This window comes from Cetorhinus maximus, chromosome 1 (assembly GCF_964194155.1).
Source record: "Cetorhinus maximus chromosome 1, sCetMax3.hap1.1, whole genome shotgun sequence".
NCBI lineage: Eukaryota > Metazoa > Chordata > Chondrichthyes > Lamniformes > Cetorhinidae > Cetorhinus > Cetorhinus maximus.
This window is the reverse complement of record NC_135879.1, coordinates 52,982,218-53,003,133: the sequence shown is the minus strand read 5'-3', so window position 1 is coordinate 53,003,133 and position 20,916 is coordinate 52,982,218. Positions and strand designations below refer to the sequence as shown.

The following is a 20,916-nucleotide window of genomic DNA, read 5'->3' as shown; positions in this document are numbered from 1 at the left end:
AACGACGACTGGAGCCCTCCCCTCCCACTCCAAGTTCCTCTCCAGTCCTGAGGAGATGACCTTAACCCTCGCACCAGCCAGGCAATACAGCCTTCGGGACTCACGCTACCGGCTGCAAAGAACAGTATCTATACCCATAATTGTACTGTCCCGTATCACTACTACATCACTATTTCCTCCCCCCACTTGAATGGCTTCCTGTACCACGGTACCGTGTTCAATTTGCTCAACCTCCCTGCAGCCTCTCCTCTCATCCGCACAGCTTGCAAGAATCTTGTAAGTGTTGGACAGTTGCAGAGGCTGAGGCTCCTCGAACACTACCACCTGGGTCCAATACCTGCCTCAGCTGCAGTCACACCCTCCTGTCCCTGATCACAGACCAAATTTGAATTACTTTTAATTTAATTTATTAATTACTCTAGCGTCCCTGCTCTTTACACTTGAAGAATCCCTTGCTCTTTACACTCATGCAGTATAAATTTTTCCTTCTCTTGACATTGGTATTCTTGCAATTGTCCTGAGTGCAAGATGATAGGCTTTGACAAAATGTCTTTTTTCTGCAATACTCAAGTTCTGTACTACCAAACGACTTCCTGTATATCTTTAAAATGTGAAATATTCCGTTTCCAGCCCTGACTATCTTACAGCTGTGTCTCAGTAATGGCTACCACATCATAACCCCTGAGTTGAATTTGTGTTTTTTTTTAATTCATTCACGGGATGTGGACATCACTGCTTAGGCCAGCATTTATGCCCATCCATAATTGCCCTTGAGAAGGTGATGGCAAGCTGCCACCTTGAACCACTGCAGTCCATGTGGTGTAGGCACACCTGTAGTGCTGTGAGGAAGGGAGTTCCAGGATTTTGACCCAGCAACAGTGAAGGAACAGCGATGTAGTTCCAAGTCCAGGATGGTGAGTGCTTGGAGGGGAACTTCCAGGTGGTGTTCCTATGTATCTGCTACACTTGTCCTTATAGATGGTAGTGGTCGTGGGTTTGGAAGGTGCTGCCTAAGGAGCCTTGGTGAGTTCCTGCAGTGCCTCTTGTAGATGGTGCTCACTGCTGCTGCTGTGCGTCGGTGATGGAGGGGGTGAATGTTTGTGGATGAGGTGCCAATCAAGCGAGCCGCTTTGTCCTGGATGGTGTCAAGCTTCTTGAGTGTTGTTGGAGCTGCACTCAAGTGGAGAGTATTCCTTCACACTCCTGACCTGTGCCTTGTAGATAGTGGACAGGCTTTGGGGAGTCAGGTGATGAGTTACTCATCACAGGATTTCTAGCCTCTGACCTGTTTTTGTAGCCACAATATTTATATGGCTAGTCCAGTTCAGTTTTTGGTCAATGATAGCCCTCCAGGATGTTGATAGTGGGGGATTCAGTGATGGTAATGCCATTGAATGTCAAGGCGTGGTGGTTAGATTCTCTGTTGTTGGAGATAATCATTGCTTGGCCCAATGTGTGGCGCAAATGTTACTTGCATGTTTCCGCTCAAGCCTAGCTATTGTCCAGGTCTTGCTGCATTTGGACATGGACTGCTTCAGTATCTGATGAGTCATGAATGGTGCTGAACATTGAGCAATCAGCAAATATCCCCACTTCTGACCTTATAATGGAGGAAGGTCATTGATGAAGCAGCTGAAGACAGTTGGGCTGAGGACACTACCCTGAGGAACTCCTGTAGTGATGTCCTGGAACTGAGATGATTGACCTCCAACAACCACAACCATCTTCCTTTGTGCTTGGTATGACTCCGACCAGCGGGCAGTTTTGCCCTTGATTCCCATTGACTCCAGTTTTGCTAGGGCTCCCTGATGCCACACTCGGTCAAATGCTGGCTTGATGCCAAGGGCAGTCACTCTCACTTCACCTCATTCGTTTAATTCATTCAATTTGCTTCTTATACTCCATGTGTTTGTATAAAGAGGCTTATTTGGGCCACATGGCTTTATACTGCCTTTCTGCACTAATGATGTCTGTGTCTCATTTTCTTATTTCTCTTTCCTGATTTAATTACTTTACATTTTTTAGTTTCCTCTTTCGTTGTAGAGCCTATAGCACAACTTCCAATATTCCTCTGCTCTCTCCTTTTTGGTTTGAGTTCCCACACTCCCCTATTTACTAGCTTAAACCCCTTGTGGCTGTCCTATTCATCCTTTCTACTAGGACCCTAGTCCCTGCATCCTGGTTCAGGTGGAGCCTGTCCTAATGGTACAGTTCCTTCCTATCCCACTACTGGTATGAGTGTCCATGAAGTGGAATCCTCCTTTCCCACATCACTCCTTCAATCATGTGTTCAACTCCATAACCTGCTTATCCATATGTCAATATGTATGTGACTTGGATAATAATCCTGAGATGATAACCCTTGAGGAGATCCTACTTTTAAAAGAAAACTTGGCTCCTTGCTCCTGGTACCCTTTAAACAGAAACTCTTGCCTACCTTTTCCTATTTTGTTGGTCTCACCATGGACACAATGATTGGATCATCCACTTTCTTCTCCAATATTTTTTCAAGTTCATTTGAGATGTCTTTCATTAAGTTGGCCACATTTAGGACTCTTGATCCTGCTTCCAAAGGATGCTGTCCATTCCCCCTAATTATCATAGCCTGTATAACTATCATATTACGCTCCTGCTACTCCTCCATTTGAACAGCTTTCTGTTCAAAGGTGGCTGTCCTTTCCGCAGTCTTCCTGTTTTGCCTCACATGTAGCAAATACATTATACCTGTTGAATTTCTGCAAATACTCCTCCTTTGTTTCAGCTAGGTTTCCCTTACTCTGTTCACTGTCGGTCACATCAACCCCATTCTGATTCTGCATCTCTCTACAAGGTGCGACTGAGGTCTGACCAGATACTCCTCACTTATGTGTTCCATGTGTCCCCAACTTGCACCAAATTCATTGACTTGCAAGCCAGACAGACTGGAGATGGAGATATCTACTGGAGATATTTGCTTGGAACAATCTCATTATCCATGAATTCCCACATACTGCAATCCAGATGTTCAACCCTCACTACCATATCTTGATTTACATTCATTTATAGATAATTTTAGTCTGTTTTGATTTTGCTTTGCACACTAACTTGTATTGTTAAAACACTGAACACAATTTGAAAAGTTTACTGCCTCAACCTTACACAAACCACGAGTATCAAAGGCAAAAAGAAGCACCTCCTTCACCCTGTGCGCTGAATTCCCACCCTCGCTTAATTCTCAACTTCCCATTCCGTTTATGGTGCAATCTTGACTGTGTTCTGCTTCACTGTACTGCTAGAATATTGAGCCCTCGCCCTTGTGTAATATAAGCTCTGAGATTTCCCTTCATTTGTGAAGTGCAGTATGAATTGCCAGATCATGCAGCAGTCAACCTCTGTACAAAAGATGAATCTATTAAGGCTACAGTACAATTGTGATTTGCCGAAGTTCATAGCCAGTCTTCACTCTTACAATGATATTCCACAGTCTTCTAGGTTGAAGAACTGTGGTGCAAAGGATGCTAAATAACAGTGAGTGCTTCCATACATCTAATAGGAATGATTAAGTGAATAGTTTATTGATGGTCCAGAATTTAATACTGCATACCTTTGAATACAGGGAATCATTGCCACATACAGTTGAATATTTTTCATTTCCTTACAAATACTAGTCAATGTAATGTCCAGGACACACAAACTAAAGTTAGTTACTGCTGAGATTATTTTTAATGATTATTTGTAATTAGTACTGAGTCTACATATTTTAATAAGTGACAGTATGTCCCAGATCCAGAACTTCTGTTTGCCTATATAATCCTGCACTAAGTTTTCTTTGCATAGCTTTCAAAATAAATATTATTCCAATAAGTTTGGACATACATTTCTTTTTTCTTGTAAATTACCACACTTAAAAATATTGCACCAGTAATAAATATGGCCATTAAAAATGGAGATTAACTTACATAGCAATTTTCATAAATTAAATGAATTAAAATGGGCAAACAAAATATATTGAATGAAAGGTAAAAAAAACCATAATGGAAGTTATGTACAGGCCTCCGAACAGTAGTCAGGATGTGGGGCACAAGATACACCAGGAGATAGAAAAGGTGTGTAAGAAAGGCAAGGTTACAGTGATCATGGGGGATTTCAATATGCAGGTAGACTGAGAAAATCAGGTTGGTAGTGGATCCCAAGAAAAGGAATTTGTGGAATGTCTACGAGATGGCTTTTTGGAGCAGCTTGTGGTGGAGCCCACTAGGGAACAGGCAATTCTAGATTTAGTGATGTGTAATGAGGCAGATTTGATAAAGGAGCTTAAGGTGAAGGAACCCTTAGGAGGAAGTGACCATAATATGATAGAAGTTACCCTGCAATTTGAGAGGAAAAAGCTGGAATCAGATGTAACGGTATTACAGTTGAATAAAGGCAACTACAGAGGCATGAGGGAGGAGCTGGCCAGAATTGACTGGGAGATGAGCCTAGCAGGAAAGACAGTGGAACAGCAATGGCAGGAGTTTCTGGGAGTAATTTGGGAGACACGGCAAAAATTCATCCCTAGGCAGAAGAAGCATACTAAAGGGAGGACGAGGCAACCGTGGCTGACAAGGGAAGGCAAGGACAGCATAAAAGCTAAAGAGAAAGCATACAATGCGGCGAAGAGCAGTGGGAAACCAGGGGATTGGGAAGCCTACAAAGACCAACAGAGGACAACTAAAAAAGAAATAAGGAGGGAGAAAATTAAACATGAGGGTAAACTAGCCAGTAATATAAAAGAAGATTGCAAGAGTTTTTTTAGATATATAAAGGGTAAGAGAGAGGCAAAAGTGGACATTGGGCCGCTGTAAAATGACACTGGAGAAGTAGTAGTGGGGAACAAAGAAATGGTGGAGGAGCTGAATAGGTACTTTGCATCAGTCTTCACGGTGGAAGACACGAGTGACATCCCCAAAGTTCAAGAGAGTCGGGGGGCAGAGGTGAGTATGGTGGCCATTACCAAGGAGAAGGTGCTAGGAAAACTGAAATGTCTGAAGGTGGATAAATCACCTGGACCAGATGGATTACACCCCAGAGTTCTGAAGGAGATAGCTGAAGAGATAGTGGAGGTGTTAGTGGCGATCATTCAGGAATCACTGGAGCCAGGGAGGGTGCCAGAGGACTGGAAAACCACTAATGTAACCCCCCTGTTTAAGAAGGGATTGAGGCAAAAGACGGGAAATTACAGGCCGATTAGCCTGACCTCGGTCATTGGTAAGATTTTAAAGTCCATTATTAAGGATGAGATTTCAGAACGCTTGGAAGTGCATGGTAAAATCGGGCAAAGTCAGCATGGTTTCATCAAGGGGAGGTCATGCCTGATAAATCTGTTAGAATTCTTTGAGGAGGTAACGAGTAGGCTAGACAAAGGAGAGCCAATGGATGTTATCTACTTGGACTTCCAGAAGGCCTTTGACAAGGTGCCGCACAGGAGGCTGCTCAGTAAGATAAGAGCCCATGGTGTTAGAGGCAAGGTACTAGCATGGATAGAAGATTGGCTGTCTGGCAGGAGGCAGAGAGTGGGGATAAGGGGGTCCTTCTCAGGATGGCGGCCGGTGACTAGTGGAATTCCGCAGGGGTCAGTGTTGGGACCACAACTTTTCACTTTATACATTAATGATCTAGATGAAGGAACTGGGGGCATCCTGGCTAAGTTTGCAGATGATACAAAGATAGGTGGAGGGACAGGTTGTATTGAGGAGGCGGGGAGGCAGCAGAAGGATTTGGACAGGTTAGGAGAATGGGCAAAGAAGTGGCAGATGGAATACAACGTGGGGAAGTCTGAGGTCATGCACTTTGGTAGGAAGAATAAAGGCATAGACTATTTTCTAAATGGGGAGGGAATTCAGAAATCTGGAGTGCAAAGGGACTTGGGAGTCCTAGTCCAGGATTCTCTTAAGGTTAACTTGCAGGTTGAATCGGTAGTTAGGAAGGCAAATGCAATGTTGGCATTTATTTCGAGAGGACTAGAATATAAAAGCAGGGATGTGCTGCTGAGGCTTTATAAGGCTCTGGTCAGACCACATTTAGAATATTGTGAGCAAGTTTGGGCCCCATATCTCAGGAAGGATGTGCTGGCCCTGGAGAGGGTCCAGAGGAGGTTCACGAGAATGATCCCAGGAATGAAGGCTTAACATATAAGGAACGTTTGAGGACCCTGGGTCTATACTCATGGAGTTTAGAAGGATGAGGGGGGGATCTGATTGAAACTTACAGAATATTGAAAGGCCTGGATAGAGTGGACGTGGGGAAGATGTTTCCATTAGTAGGAGAGACTAGGACCCGAGGGCACAGCCTCAGAGTAAAGGGAAGACCTTTTAGAACAGAGATGAGGAGAAACTTCTTTAGCCAGAGAATGGTGAATCTATAGAATTCATTGCCAAAGAAGGCTGTGGAGGCCAGGTCATTGAGTGTATTTAAGACCAAGGTAGATAGGTTCTTGATTGGTAAGGGGATCAAAGGTTATGGGGAGAAGGCAAGAGAATGGCGTTGAGAAACTTATCAGCCATGATTGAACGGCGGAGCAGACTCGATGGGCCGAATGGCCAAATTTCTGCTCCTATTTCTTATGGTCTTATGAAATACATTGGAAGTGATAGAAGGGAACTAAAAATATTAAGATCAAAATTAAAGCAATCATTTTTGATCTAAGAAATTGCAAATGAACCAAGATTTTGTGGTAATCCTGAAAAATATTTAAATGAGTATAGAGAAAAGTTGAGTATTAACTTGTTCTATATTGTTATCAAGCTACATGAAGAGCAGCTTGCTCAGTTAATTTACATTTGTAACAAGTTTGTCGCAGATTTCTGTTTGGATGACTGCATAAGATTGAGGTTGAATATGCTTTTTTTATTCATTCTCGGGATGTGGATGGGTGTCACTTGCAAGACTGACATCTACTGCCATCCCCAGCTGTCTTAAGAAAGTGGTCATAAACTACTGAAGTTCATTTGATGATTTCTTATAAGGGTGTTTGATACAACTGAGTGGCTTGCGAGGGCAGTTAAGTGGAACTGGAGTCACATAAGCCAGATCAGGGAAGGGCAGCAGGTTTCCTTCTCTAAAGGACATGAGTGAGTTTTTTATGGTTATTATTTTTTTCTGAAACCAGCTTTTTATTTCCAGAATTATATTAGCTGAATTCATATTTTCAATCATAGTGGGGTTTGAACTCGTGCTGTATGGATTGCCAGTCCAGTTACATTACCAGCACCCTATTGATCAAGGAAGATGCAGTGCAATCTGTCTGCTTGAGAGAAATTTACTACACTCGATATTTCTGCAAAACGATTATCTGCCCGGTTTGAATTTCTGAAACAGCCAGTGGTATCAATCTGGAACGCTCTTTCCCCCAAAAAACCGGTGAGGCTAGGCCAGTTGAAAAATGTAAAACAGTGATTGATAAAAATTTTGTTAGGCAGGAACCAAGGCAAGAAGTGTGAGGTAATACATTTAGGGAGGTCAAACAATTACAGGGATTACACAATAAATGGGAATATACTAAGAGGGGTAGATGAAGTGAGAGATCTTGGCGTACAAGTACACAGGTCCCTGAGGGCAGCAGTTCAAGTAGACAAGGTTGTAAAGAAGGCATATGGAATGCTCTCCTTCATTGGCAGAGGTATAGAATATAAAAGTAAGGATATAATGTTGGGATTGTATAAAACACTGGTGAGGCCACAACTGGAGTATTGTATGCAGTTCTGGTCACCACATTACAGGAAGGACGTAATAGCTCTGGAGAGAGTGCAGAGGAGGTTTACAGGAATGTTGCCAGGGTTAGAAAAGTGTAGCTACAAGGAGAGATTGGATGGGTTGGGGTTATTTTCCTTAGAACAAAGCAGGCTGAGAGGTGACTTGATTGAAGTGTACAAAATTATGAGGGGAATAGATAGAGTGGACAGGATAAAATTGTTTCCCTTGATGGAGAATTCTAGTACCAGGAGACATAGATTCAAGATAAGTGGCAGAAGGTGTAGGGGGTACATGAGGAAGAACTTTTTTACGCAGAGGGTAGTGGATGTCTGGAATTCGCTGCCCAAGTTGGTGGTAGAGGCAGAAACTTGAAACTCTTTTAAAAAGCACCTGGATCTGCACCTTAAGTGCTGTAAGCTGCAGGGCTAAGGGCCGGGCGCAGGAAGATGGCATTAGAAAGGGCACCTGGGTGTCCTCGGGCTGGCATGGACAAGATGGGCCAAATGGCCTCATTCTGTGCTGTAACTTTTCTATGGTTCTATGGAGTTGGGGTACACATCTGCCACAATCTAATTGAATGGTGGAACATACTCGAGGGGCTGAACAGACTATTCTTGTTCCTGTATTCCTAGTGTGCAAAGCTTGTTCGCCATATGTGAACCTAGATTATTCGTGTAGGCAGACTATTCATTTGTAGAGCTGATCCTGTTTCATCGACTTTCTAACACAGGTCATTGGTTACTGCCAAGCAAGAGCCTTGGTTAAATTCATCCTCCTACCCCTTCCAAGGCCACTGGGGATAATTGTAATGCCCCAGTTGGTTCAGCACAAAGATTGAAACTTAGGCAATTGTTAACCATTTGCCAAGAAGGGCAGATGGGGTAGTGAGAGGCAATGTAGACTTTGTTGCAGTTTTAGTGTGTGCAGGAAGAGCGACCTAGGGATGCATGATCTTTGAAGGTGGCAGGGCACATTGAATGGTTAGCAAAGCATACGGGATCTTGGGCTCCATAAATAGAGGCATTGCCCTTACAATAAAGACCAACATGCCATTTGTCTTCCCAACTGCTTGCTGTACTTGCATGCTAACTTTCTGCGTTCCTTGTATGAGCACACCCAAGTTTCTTTCCAACATTATCATTTACAAGATTCACTCCTTTTTAAAAAAATTCTGGAACCCATATCCCTTTCTAACAGTCTAACTTATCCTGCCACCAAAGACTTGCATACATACATACATCTCCAGTTCCCATTTCCTGTGCGTTCTTTAAAATTGTAGATCTCTTAATGACATGAATGAGGCACTCAGCTTTTGTTTTAGGCCCCCTCACAGAAACGGGGCAGTTATGAATGGGGCAGTTTTCGGTCCTACCACTTTGGGATTCTTGAGTTGTTGCTTTCAGTCGGTGGCTGTTGTAAGGTTACTTCAATGCATAATTTTCCAAGAACCTTGAGCAGCCAGGAGGAGTAGGGCTGCTCTCCCCGACTCCACAGTCACCACTTTCGGCTTCCACCTCCCACCATTGCCCACTGCAACCCTTCTCCCTGGACTTGTATCGCCAGCAACAGCCTCGTGCTAAGTGGCCTGACATTCATGCTCTTCAAATGTGTGATCTGTCTGTGAAGGTGCAATGGGAATGCTTACACGAGATGTTAATGAGGCACGAGGTCCAATTTTGGGGTGATCTCCGACCTCACAGTTGGTGTGTGCACTTCTTAACAGCACAGCATCTGGGCCCAAAACCAAAATATTACACTTGATTTCCATGTTTTAATTTAAGATGAATGAAGTAATGTTACTGTAGTTTTGTGATTAAATCTATTGTTACTTCATGTTACTACCACAATGTTCCAAGTTTATGCTCTATTTATAGTTCTTCCAACTGCATCAGAACTAAGCACTATTGATGCTATCTTTCCAGTTATTGTTGAATCACTGAAGGACATGCCACCAGTGAATGAGGAAACTATCCTGTTCAAAATGGACAACACGTCAGTTGGGAAGGTAATTGTATAAGAACAATTCTTAACAATTGATGAGACTTAAATTGTCTGAAACTCTTAGGTTATCTGAATTTGTATTGTAAATCGTTAATTTCCATTTATTTATGTTTTGTTGTGCAAATAGTGAAGTTGCATTTTGTCAAACAAGATGGTGGTTTATTCCCAGAATTAGAAGCTGTGGCCACATGTGGCTAATTTTTAAAAATTATTTGTTCATGGGGGATGCGGGCGTCACTGGCTTGGCCAGCAGTTATTGCCCATCCTAATTACCCTTGTTCAGAGGACATTTAAGAGTCAACCACATTGCTGTGGGTCTGGAGTCTCATGTAGGCCAGACCAGGTAAGGACATTCAATTAATGTGAATCCTGCATTAAAGGATACTGAATAAAGTGGTTGGGTGCCCTAAATGACAATCGGCAATGGTTTCACAGAATTAATTCCAGAATTTTATTGGATTCAAATTCCATCCTCTGTTGTGGTGGGATTCGAACCTGGGTTCCCAGAGTGTTCCCCCTGGGTTTCTGGCTTACCGGTCCAGTGACAGTACCACTACGCCACCACAGCCAACATTTGTTACCCGTCCCTAATTCTCCTTGAATTGAGTGGCTTGCTAGGCCATTTCAGAGGGCAGTTTAGAGTCAATCACATTATTGTTGGTCTGGAGTCACATGTTGACCAGATCAGGTAAGGACAGTAGATTTCCTTCCCTAAAGGGCATTAGTGAACCAGATGGGTTTTTAGGACAATTAATAGTTTCATGGTCACCATTACTGAGACTAGCTTACAATTCCACATTTATTAATTAAATTGAAATTCCACCAGCTGCTGTAATGGGGTTTGAGCCTCTGAATTACCAGTTCAGTCAGATTGCCACTGTGCTACCATCTCCCCTGCATTATATGCAGATTGCATACTGCTCAAGCACTGTATGATGATTACCATAAGATACTCGGTGCAGAGCGTAGCGGAATGGATAACAGTATCATCCAATGTTCAAACAGTGAGGTAAATGATAATTGGGCATCATTCAGCACTGAAGACAGTGGGTGTATGAAGGGAAGACAGAAGTCAGCACTGAATAAACATAGCTTGATGGGCAAGAGACCAGCATTGTAGAATACTGAATATAGCAGGACAAAGTGAGAGTCTGGCATTTTTGCATTTCAATATAATGAATAGGTGAGAGACTTATTCAGCACTGAATAATATCATAGTGTGTTAGTATCATCATTCAACATAGAGTGCATTGGGTGCCTGAGAGGCTGTCAAAATAGAGAACGGGATGTAGTGGGTGCAGGAAATGGATAATTTGTTGCCAAATACAGAGGGTGGTTGAGAGGCATTTTTTCTAAGCATTGTAAGGTAGGTGAGAAGCATTGTTGAGTATTGTGGCTACATGAGAAGCATTATTCCAAGCTGAGATGGGAGAGAAGTATTTGGTAAAGAATGCAGTAGATGACAATCACATATTACACTGTGTGGCCTACAGAGAAATTAATGTGAATCCTGCATTAAAGGATACTGAACAAAGTGGTTGGGTGCGATCCACATTTATTTCAGTGAATACAATGGGTCAAATACTACATTGTAGAGTGAAGACAATCCAGGGTAAAACCAAAAGAGCTAGTGTTCTTGTACTAGACCGTGGTTATGCCTCATGAGAAATGCAGTGTTGTTCACTTTAGGTCCACTCACGTTGTGGGCAATACAGGGCCCTGAAAACCTTCAAAGGAGGGCCACTGGAATGACCCAGATAGTCAAAAATATTTAAGTTGCTGTGATAGACTTGGAGAATGGGATCTTTTTACTCTGGATTAAAGTGTAGACTTTGGGGCGATTTAATTGGAGTATTTAAAACTATGAAGGAATAAGATGTGTCTGTGTGGACAGACTATTTGAAGTAGATAGGAAAATAAGGAGTCATATGTATCAGCTATGCAAGCATAGAACTAGACTATCCACATGTGGAACAAGTTGCGGGCTCATGGTGCAAACGCTCAGAAAGGAGTTAGACTAATTCCTTTTTGATGTTGTTGCATGCAAACGGTAAGTGCCAAGCGCCTTAGTTGGTCAGAAAGGAATTTCCCAGAGTTTGTTGTCCCCTAAATTGACCTAGGGTTTTTTATTTTGTATTTCACCTCTCCCAGAAGATTACATGCCTGCTAATGGGAGAGGAACCCCAGGGATCATGCCTGCTGATGGGAGAGGGACCCCAGGGATCATGCCTGCTGATGGGAGAGGGACCCCAGTGGCCATGCCTGCTGATGGGAGAGGGACCCCAGTGGCCATGCCAGCTGATGGGAGAGGGACCCCAGTGGCCATGCCTGCTGATGGGAGAGGGACCCCAGTGGCCATGCCTGCTGATGGGAGAGGGACCCCAGTGGCCATGCCTGCTGATGGGAGAGGGACCCCAGTGGCCATGCCTGCTGATGGGAGAGGGACCCCAGTGGCCATGCCTGCTGATGGGAGAGGGACCCCAGTGGCCATGCCTGCTGATGGGAGAGGGACCCCAGTGGCCATGCCTGCTGATGGGAGAGGGACCCCAGTGGCCATGCCTGCTGATGGGAGAGGGACCCCAGTGGCCATGCCTGCTGATGGGAGAGGGACCCCAGTGGCCATGCCTGCTGATGGGAGAGGGACCCCAGTGGCCATGGCTGCTGATAGGAGAGCAACCCCAGTGGCCATGGCTTTTTTTAACTTCATTTATGGGATGTGAGCATTGCTGGCTAGGTTAGCATTTATTGCCCATCCCTAATTGCCCATGAAAAGGTGGTGGTGAGCTGCCTCTTGAACCGCTGCAGTCCATGTGGTGTAGGTACACCCGCAGTGCTGTTAGGGAGGGATTTGACCCAGTGACAGTGAAGGAAGTGATATATTTCCAAGTCAGGATGGTGTGTAACTTGGAGAGGAACCTCCAGTTGTGGTGTTCCCATGTATCTGCTGCCCTTGTCCTAGATGGTAGCAGTCGTGGGTTTGGAAGCTGCTGTCTAAGGAACCTTGGTGAGTTTCTGCAGTGCATCTTGTAGATGGTACACACTGCGCTTGCCCACTGTTTGCCGGTGGTGGAGGGAGTGAATGTTTGATGAAGGGGTGCCAATCAAGTGGGCTGCTTTGCCCTGGATGGTGTCAAGGTTCTCGAATGTTGTTGGAGCTGCACTCATCCAGGCAATTCCATCACACTCCTGATCTGTGCCATGTAGATGGTGGAGAGGTTTTGGGGAGTCAGGAGGCGAGTTACTTGTTGCAGGATTCCTAGCCTCTGACCTACTCTTGTAGCCAAAGTATTTATGACTAGTCCAGTTCAGTTGCTGGTCAATGGTAACCCCAAGGATAGTGGGTGATTAAGCGATGGCAATGCCATTGAACATCAAGGGGCAATGGTTAGATTCTCTCTTGTTGGAGGTGGTCATTGCCTGGCACTTGTGTGGCATGAATGTTACTTGCCACTTGTCAGCCCAAGCCTGGTTATTGTCCAGGTCTTGCTGCATTTGGACATGGACTCCTTCAGTATCTGAGGAGTTGCGAATGGTGCTGAATATTGTGCAATCATCAGCGAATATCCCCACTTCTGACCTTATGATGGAAGGAAGGTCATTGATGAAGCAGCTGAAGATGGTTGGGCCAAGGACACTACCCTGAGGAATTCCTGTAGTAATGTTCTGGAACTGAGATGATTGACCTCCGACAACCACAACCATCTTCCTTTGTGCTAGGTATGACTCCAATCAGTGGAGAACCTTCTCTGATTCCCATTGATTCCAGTTTTGCTAGGGCTCTTTGACGCCACACTCGGTCAAATGCTGCCTTGGTGTCAAGGACAGTCACTCTCACCTCAGCTCTTTTGTCCATGTTTGAACTAAGGCTGTAATGCTGTCAGAAGCTGAGTGACCCTGGCAGAACCCAAACTGAGCTTCAGTTGAGCAAGTTATTGCGAAGCATGTACTGCTTGATAGAACTGTTGATGCCCCATCCATCACTTTACTGATGATAGAGAGTAGACTGATGGGGCAGTAATTGGCTGGGTTGGATTTGTCCTGCTTTTTGTGTACAGGATATATCTGCGAAATTTTCCACATTGCTGGGTCAATGCCAGTATTGTAGCTGTACTGAAACAGCTTGGCTAGGGGCACAGCATGTTCTGGAGCACGTCTTCAGTACTATTGCTGCTGATGAGAGAGGAACACCAGGGGTCATGACTGCTGATGGGAGGGAACACCAAGGACCTTGACTGTTGGTGGATGAAATTGAGAATATGAACAAGGAAGCATTCAAAATAAATGCAGTAGTCAGAGTACTCATTTTTACAATAAAGCACATAGGGACAGCAGTAGCCCATTCAGCCGCTCAAGCCTACTCCACATGAGATTCAGAAAAACAAGTTGTGAGTGTTTTAGTTTATTGACATGATGTAGAGTTTTGTTTCTCTTGGTGATTTATAGATTTTAAATAATTTTTACCAAATATTTTTGTGTTTGATTGAAAAATAACCATAAAAAGTTGTTTGGAATGTTTTAAATAACTGTCCCCATATGACTCGTCTACATTATTTTTGTACTTTGTATACTCCTTTGATTATAATTGTCAAAGGTATATCAAGTTTGATTTGATTGCCTCCTTCAATTGACAGGTATTTGAAGTGTTTGGACCAGTTGCTCATCCATTCTATGTTCTACGTTTCAATTCTGTTGAAGACATTGCTGTAAAGGAAATCAAGCTACAAGAGCAGTTCTACATTGCCCCTGCAGTAAAGGATTTCACTCAGTACATCTTTACAGAGAAACTCAAGCAGTAAGTTAATTTTCACACATCTTGTATTTCCACCTCACTAGTTAACAGCTCTTCAGTAAAGAAAAAAAAGTCATTAATCCAATAGTGTTTGGCAATGGTATGCCATGAAAACAAGGTTTTTTTCAATTCATGCTTTGTTTTTTATTTTTCATGGATGCTTGGTGACTTTATACAGCAGTGACGATATAAGACTGAGAAGGGATGTTCAATGTCTTGAACTTACTTGTTTATCTCTCCAAAGTACTTGGTATGTTTTGGGGAGAAAAAAGTGAAAGTTTGTTTCTTTATTTTAAAATTTATGACCTAGATCTTACAATCCCAATAGCAGTAAATGGTGATAAAAGCAAAATACTGCAGTTGCTGGAAATCTGAAACAAAAACAGAAAATGCTGTAAAAACTTAGCCGGTCTAACAGCATCTGTGGAGAGAAGTGTTTTCTCTCTCCACAGATGCAGTTAGATCTGCTGTGTTTTTCCAGCATTTTCTGTTTTTGTTGCAGTAAATGGTGAGATGTTCACTGCCATTAAGGTTCAAACAGCATCGTCCAACCTCCCCTCGTCACTGGTCAACCCCTGCCGAACCCCCAAGACCACTCACTCCCTCCCGACACTGCTCACCCCCCCTCCCAAACCCTGACAATGTTCATTCCCCCTGCCGACACTGCTCACCCCTTCCCATATCCAGCAATGTCAGGTGGGGAGGGGAGAAGTGTTAAGAGGTTGGAGGAGGTTAAGCAGTGTAGGGAGGGGAGTGAGCAATGTCAGGGGGTGGGGATGAGCAGTGTTGGAAGGGCGTGAGTAGTGGCGGGGAGGTGGTTGGGGTGAGTAGTGGTGGGAGAGGCTGGGAGGAAGCTGAGTAACGTCAGTGGAGGTGGGTGAGTGTTGGGAGAGGGATGAGCAATGTAGGTGGGGGCTAAACAGTGTCAGGGATGTGGGGCTGTCAGTGGGAGGGTCCTAGAATTCAATGCAGATGACCTATATTTAAAAACAATGAGGTTCACTGAACTGAAAGCAGACCACTATAGGTGTGTCTTCAGTTCAAGCCTCAGTTGTATCAAACCGCTTAAAAAAAAAATGTCCAAAGGAATGAAATGGGATGGACCATCCAGCATCGACATAGGCACCAGAAATGAGAACCGAAAACTCAGCCCTTTTGACTCTGCAAAGTTCTCCTGACTAACATCTTGGGCCTAGTGCCAAAATTGGGTGAACTGTCTCGCGGACTAGTCGAGCAACAGCCTGATATAGTCATACTCACGGAATCATACCTTGCAGATAAAGTCCCAGACACCACCATCACCATCCCTGGATATGTCCTGTCCCACTGGCAGGACAGACCCTGCAGTGGTGGCGGCACAGTGGTATAACAGTCAAGAGGGAGTTGCCCTGGAGGGCCTCAACATCGACTCCCGATCCCATAAAGTCTCATGGCATCAGGTCGAACATGGGTAAGGAAACCTCCTGATTACCACGCACCACACCCCCTGCACCCCTCCATGCCTCAGCTGATGAATCAGCATGTCTCCATGTTCAACACCACTTGGAGGAAGCACTGAGGGTGGCAAGGGCACACTGGTGGGAAAACTTCAGTGTCCATCAACAAGAGTGGCACGGTAGCACCACTACAGACTGAGCTGTTAGTTTATTGTTTTGACTCAAAAGAGTTACAGACTGAGCTGGCCAAGACCTAAAAGATGTAGCTCATAGACGGATAGGTTCACAGAGGTTTACACCACAGAAAGAGGCCATTCGGCCCATCGTGTCTGCGCCAGTCAACAAAGATCTGACTACACTATTCCCATTTTCCAGCGCTTGGCCATAGCCCTGGAGGCTATGGCAACGCAAGTGAATATCTAAATACTTAAATGTTACGTGAGTTTCTGACTCATCCACCCTTTCAGGCAGAGAGTTCCAGACTCCCATCACCCTCTGGGTGAAAAAATTTCTCAGCTCCCCTCTTAGCTTTCTATCTTTTACCTTAAATCTATGCCCCTTGGTTATTGACCCCTCTACTAATGGAAAAAGTGCATTCCTATCCACCCCACCCATGCCCCTCATAATATTATACACATCCCCTCTCAACCTTCACTACTCCAAGGAAAGCAGCCCCAGCCTATCCAATCTTTCCTCATAGCTCAGACCCTCCAGCCCAGGCAGCATCCTGGTAAATCTCCTCTGCACCCTCTCCAGAGCAATCACATCCTTCCTATAATGTGGTGACCAGAACTGTACATACTACTCCAGATGTGGCCTAACCAGTGTTCTATACAGTTCCAGCATAACTTCCCTGCTCTTGCCTTCATTAGCCGAGGCGTAGAATACAAGAACCCCATATGACCTTCCTTAACCACCTTACCTACTTGCCCTGCTACCTTCAGGGATATGTGGATATGCACACCAAGGTCCCTCTGATACTTGCCATTTACAGTGAAATCCCTTGCCTTGTTAGCTCTCCCCAAGTGCATTACCTCACACCTTTTTCCAGGCTGAATTCCATTTGCCACTGCTCTGTCCGCTTGACCAGTCTAGTACAGCTACAACATTGGCATCTACCTGGCAATGTGGAAAATTGCCCAAAAAGCAGGACAAATCCAACCTGGCCAATTACCACCCTATCAGTCTACTCTCTATCATCAGTAAAGTGATGGAAGGGGTCATCAACAGTGCTGGCAAGCAACACTTGCTTAGCAATAACCTGCTCACTGGTGCTCAGCTTGGGTTCTGCGAGGGCCACTCAGCTCCTGACCTCATTGCAGCCTTGGTTCAAACATGGACAAAAGAGCTGAACTCCTGAGAAGAGAGTGACTGCCCTTGACATCAAGCCGCGTTTGATTAAGTGTGGCGTCAAGGCACCCTAGCAAAACTGGAGACGGTGGGAATTGGGAGCAAACTCTCTAACACAAAGGAAGATGGCTGTGGTTGTTCGAGGTCAGTCATCTCAGGTCCAGGACATCACTGCAGGAGTTCCTCAGGGTAGTGCCCTCGGCCCAACCATCTTCAGCTGCTTCATCAATAAGGTTGGACGTAGGGATGTTTGCTGATGATTGCAGAGTGTTCAGCACCATTTGCGACAACTCCTACTGAAGCAGTCCATGTCCAAATGCAGCAAGACCTGTGCAATATCCAGGCCTGGGCTGACAAGTGGCAAGTAACATTCGCGCCACACAAGTGCCAGGCAATGACCATCTCCCAACAAGAGAGAATCTAATCATCGCCCCTTGACATTCAATGGCAGTAACATCACTGAATCCCCCACTATCAACATCCTGGAGGGTTACCGTTGACCAGGAACTGAACTGGACTAGCCATTTAAATACTGTGGTTACAAGAGCAGGTCAGAGGCTAGGAATCCTGCAATGAGTAACTCATCTCCTGACTCCCCAAACCTTGTCCACCATCTACAAGGCTCAGGTCAGGAGTGTGGTGTAATACTCCCCACTTGCCTGGATGAGTGCAGTTCCCACAACACTTGAGAAGCTTGGCACCATCCAGGACAAAGCAGCCCACTTGATTGACACCCCATCCACAAACATTCACTCCCTCCACCACTGACACATAGTGGCAGCAGTGTGTACCATCTACAAGATGCACTACAGGAACTCACCAAGCCTACTTAGACCACACCATTCAAACCCACAACTGCTACCATCTGGAAGGACAAGGGCAGCAGACACATGGGAACACCACCACCTGGAAGCTCCCCTCCAAGCCTCTCACAATCCTGACTTGGAAATATATTGCTGGGTCACTGTCACTGGGGCCAAAATTCTGGAACTCCCTCCCTAACAGCACTGTGGGTGTACCTACACCACAGCGACTGCAGTGGTTCAAGAAGGCAGCTAAACCCAACCTTCTCATGGGCAATTAATGCTAGCCTAGCCAGCGATGCCCACATCCCATGAATGAATTTTTTAAAAAGCTCTAAATGTGGTAAGTGGCCTGAACTCATGCTCTGCCACTAATCCCAGCCAAAATTTCTATTACTTTGTAATGTCACGGATTTTTAAATCCAAATTCAAGTTTGTAGATATTTCTTTGTAACTCTTCAGTAAAACATTATGATGGTGTTTTGCGTGGATTGCAAGCTGAGTAGGAAACCTGCAGACATTCCTTGTCTGATAAGTTTCCATCAGTTTGAAAGTTGTCTTCTGCATGTTTGAAAATCTTTAATCCTTGAAGCAACATTATTTGGCACAAGAAAATATTTTGTTGGATTCTATCTTTCTCGGCAGATTTCATGATTATAAGGTTATCTATAGCATTGGTGAATTTTAGGTAAATGCAAATTTAATGGACTATAGCCTCCAGGGTGCGTATTGGGGCCGGGCAGTGCCCCCAAAATGTGCTACGAAACCCCCGCCAGAAGTTCACAGGTAAGGTTTGCACAGCAATTGCCCAGAAGTACAAACCTCCGATGATCAATTGCCCTACGCTTGGAACCATCCAAAAATGTGATTTAAATCTCAAACTTTGGATGGTTCCAACTATGTTACATAAATAGTTGTTCAGAAAAATTAAAAGCCCTTCTACCTTCTGGGTAACTATTGTACAGACCCACACCGGACCCGCCCCCCTCCCCCCCCAAGGGACTACACTGCACCCACCCCCACTGCCCAAATGGGAACTCTCCAGTACACAGGATTCCACCCCCAGCCAAATCCTATTCACGTACCTTCTCCCCAGCCTGTCAAGGACCTTCAGAGCTGGCTGGAACTTTAACTTACCTGGTTCACAGCAGCTAGTGCCATTAAAAAGAAAAAGAGCGTGGCCTCCTTGCGTCCAACAGAGCTGCTCTCGATGCTAGGCCCTAGGGATATGCTGCACTCCCCGGGTCTCGCCCAGGTGGAGTGAGACGGGATTGGAAAAAATTTTGGTAAGAAAGTAGGAGCGAAGTGGCAATCCAACCTGCCACTCTGATGAAGTTCAGTTCCAATGTGTTTGAGACTCGAGGCATGTGTTAGGGACTGTACAGTGTGTTCGTGAACATGGTCAGGATAGATCAACCATGCTACATTTGGAATAGCTGTTGCCTTTGGCTATTACTATAAAACACTTGTATACTTGCGTAAACCATGTGTAAACAAGGATAGATAGAACAAAGTTTCCCAATATGTCTATGCCAAAGACTTGGCATTAAAGTAACAAAAATGTACACAGAAAGATCAGTCAGGGCAATAAAATATGCGATTAGATATGATCCGATGGTTACTAGAGACATGAAACAAGGTACTGTAATTTGACTTATCTAAGATTAGTTGCTCTTTTCATGTTTTAAATAACTCACTTGAGTTTTTAAGTACTTATGAATCTAGTTGAGATGAGAAAAATTATACCTGTTTATAAAGATGGCTTAGCTATGAGATTACTTGGATTCTAAACAAATGCCTTCTGTTGTCATTTCTATTAGAAATCGATTCCATCAATAAACTGAGTGGCACTATAAGTTGGGACATTGGCCTTTCGCTTTTAGTGCCTTTATTTGAAAAGAGCCTAAACTGAGACTGAATTTCCTCTGGTTCTGAGAGAGTGATCTGAAATGCGGTTTGGCATCGTAAACTGAGTTACTAATGGGCATGAGTCCTTTGGAGAAAAATAGGTAAAAGTTAATATAGATTGACAGTGTAGCAGAAGGATGCAATGTGGATGGTTGGTTAGGGAACTCGAAATGTCATAATGGTGCATAGCATCATAAGAAACTTATAGCACAGAAGGAAGCCACCTGGCCCATCAAGGCTGCGCAGGCTCTTGGGGTTCTCCAATTTTGTTTTAAAGTTATTCTTGAATCCGCTTCCACCACCCTTTCAGATAGTGCATTCCAGATCATCATAACTCATTGTGAGTGCTTTCTCCCTAATGTCACTTGTAGTTCTTTTGCCAATTACCTTAAATCTTGTGTCCCTCCTGCCACCAGAAACAGTTTCTCCTGATTTACCCTCAAAACCCTTCAAGATTTTGAACACTATGAAATCTCCCTTAACCTTCTTTGCTCTAAGAATAATAATTTCAACTTCTCTCATCTCTCCACACAGCTAAGTCTTTCATCCCCAGTATTTTGGCAAATCTGTTCCTCATCATACTTTGAGGCCTTGACATCCTTCCTAAAAGCAGTAGGGTTGTTGTGGTGGGTGATTTTAACTTTCCCTATATTAACTGGGAATCCCTTAGTGCAGATGGTGCAGAATTTGTAAGGTGCATCCAGGAGGGCTTCCTGAGACAATATGTAGATAGCCCAACTAGGGAAGGGGCAATACTGGACCTGGTATTAGGGAATGAACCCAGCCAGGTGGTCGAAGTTTCAGTAGGGGAGCATTTCGGGAAAAGTGACCATAATTCAGTAAGTTTCAAGGTACTGGTGGATAAGGATAACATGAGTCCTCGGGTTAAGGTGCTTAATTGGGGGAAGGCTAATTATAA

The 20,916-nt window shown here is 44.4% G+C and overlaps 1 protein-coding gene across 1 annotated transcript in view; it reads left to right on the top strand.

Annotated features, from left to right (window-relative positions):
* Positions 1-20,916, top strand: part of naf1 (nuclear assembly factor 1 homolog (S. cerevisiae)) — a 282,046-nt gene that overhangs the window by 144,210 nt on the left and 116,920 nt on the right. Inside the window, exons 5-6 of the mRNA XM_078540728.1 lie at positions 9,633-9,715; positions 14,343-14,503. Of these exons, the coding sequence (XP_078396854.1) occupies positions 9,633-9,715; positions 14,343-14,503 (244 nt within the window). The remainder of the gene's footprint in view (positions 1-9,632; positions 9,716-14,342; positions 14,504-20,916) is intronic.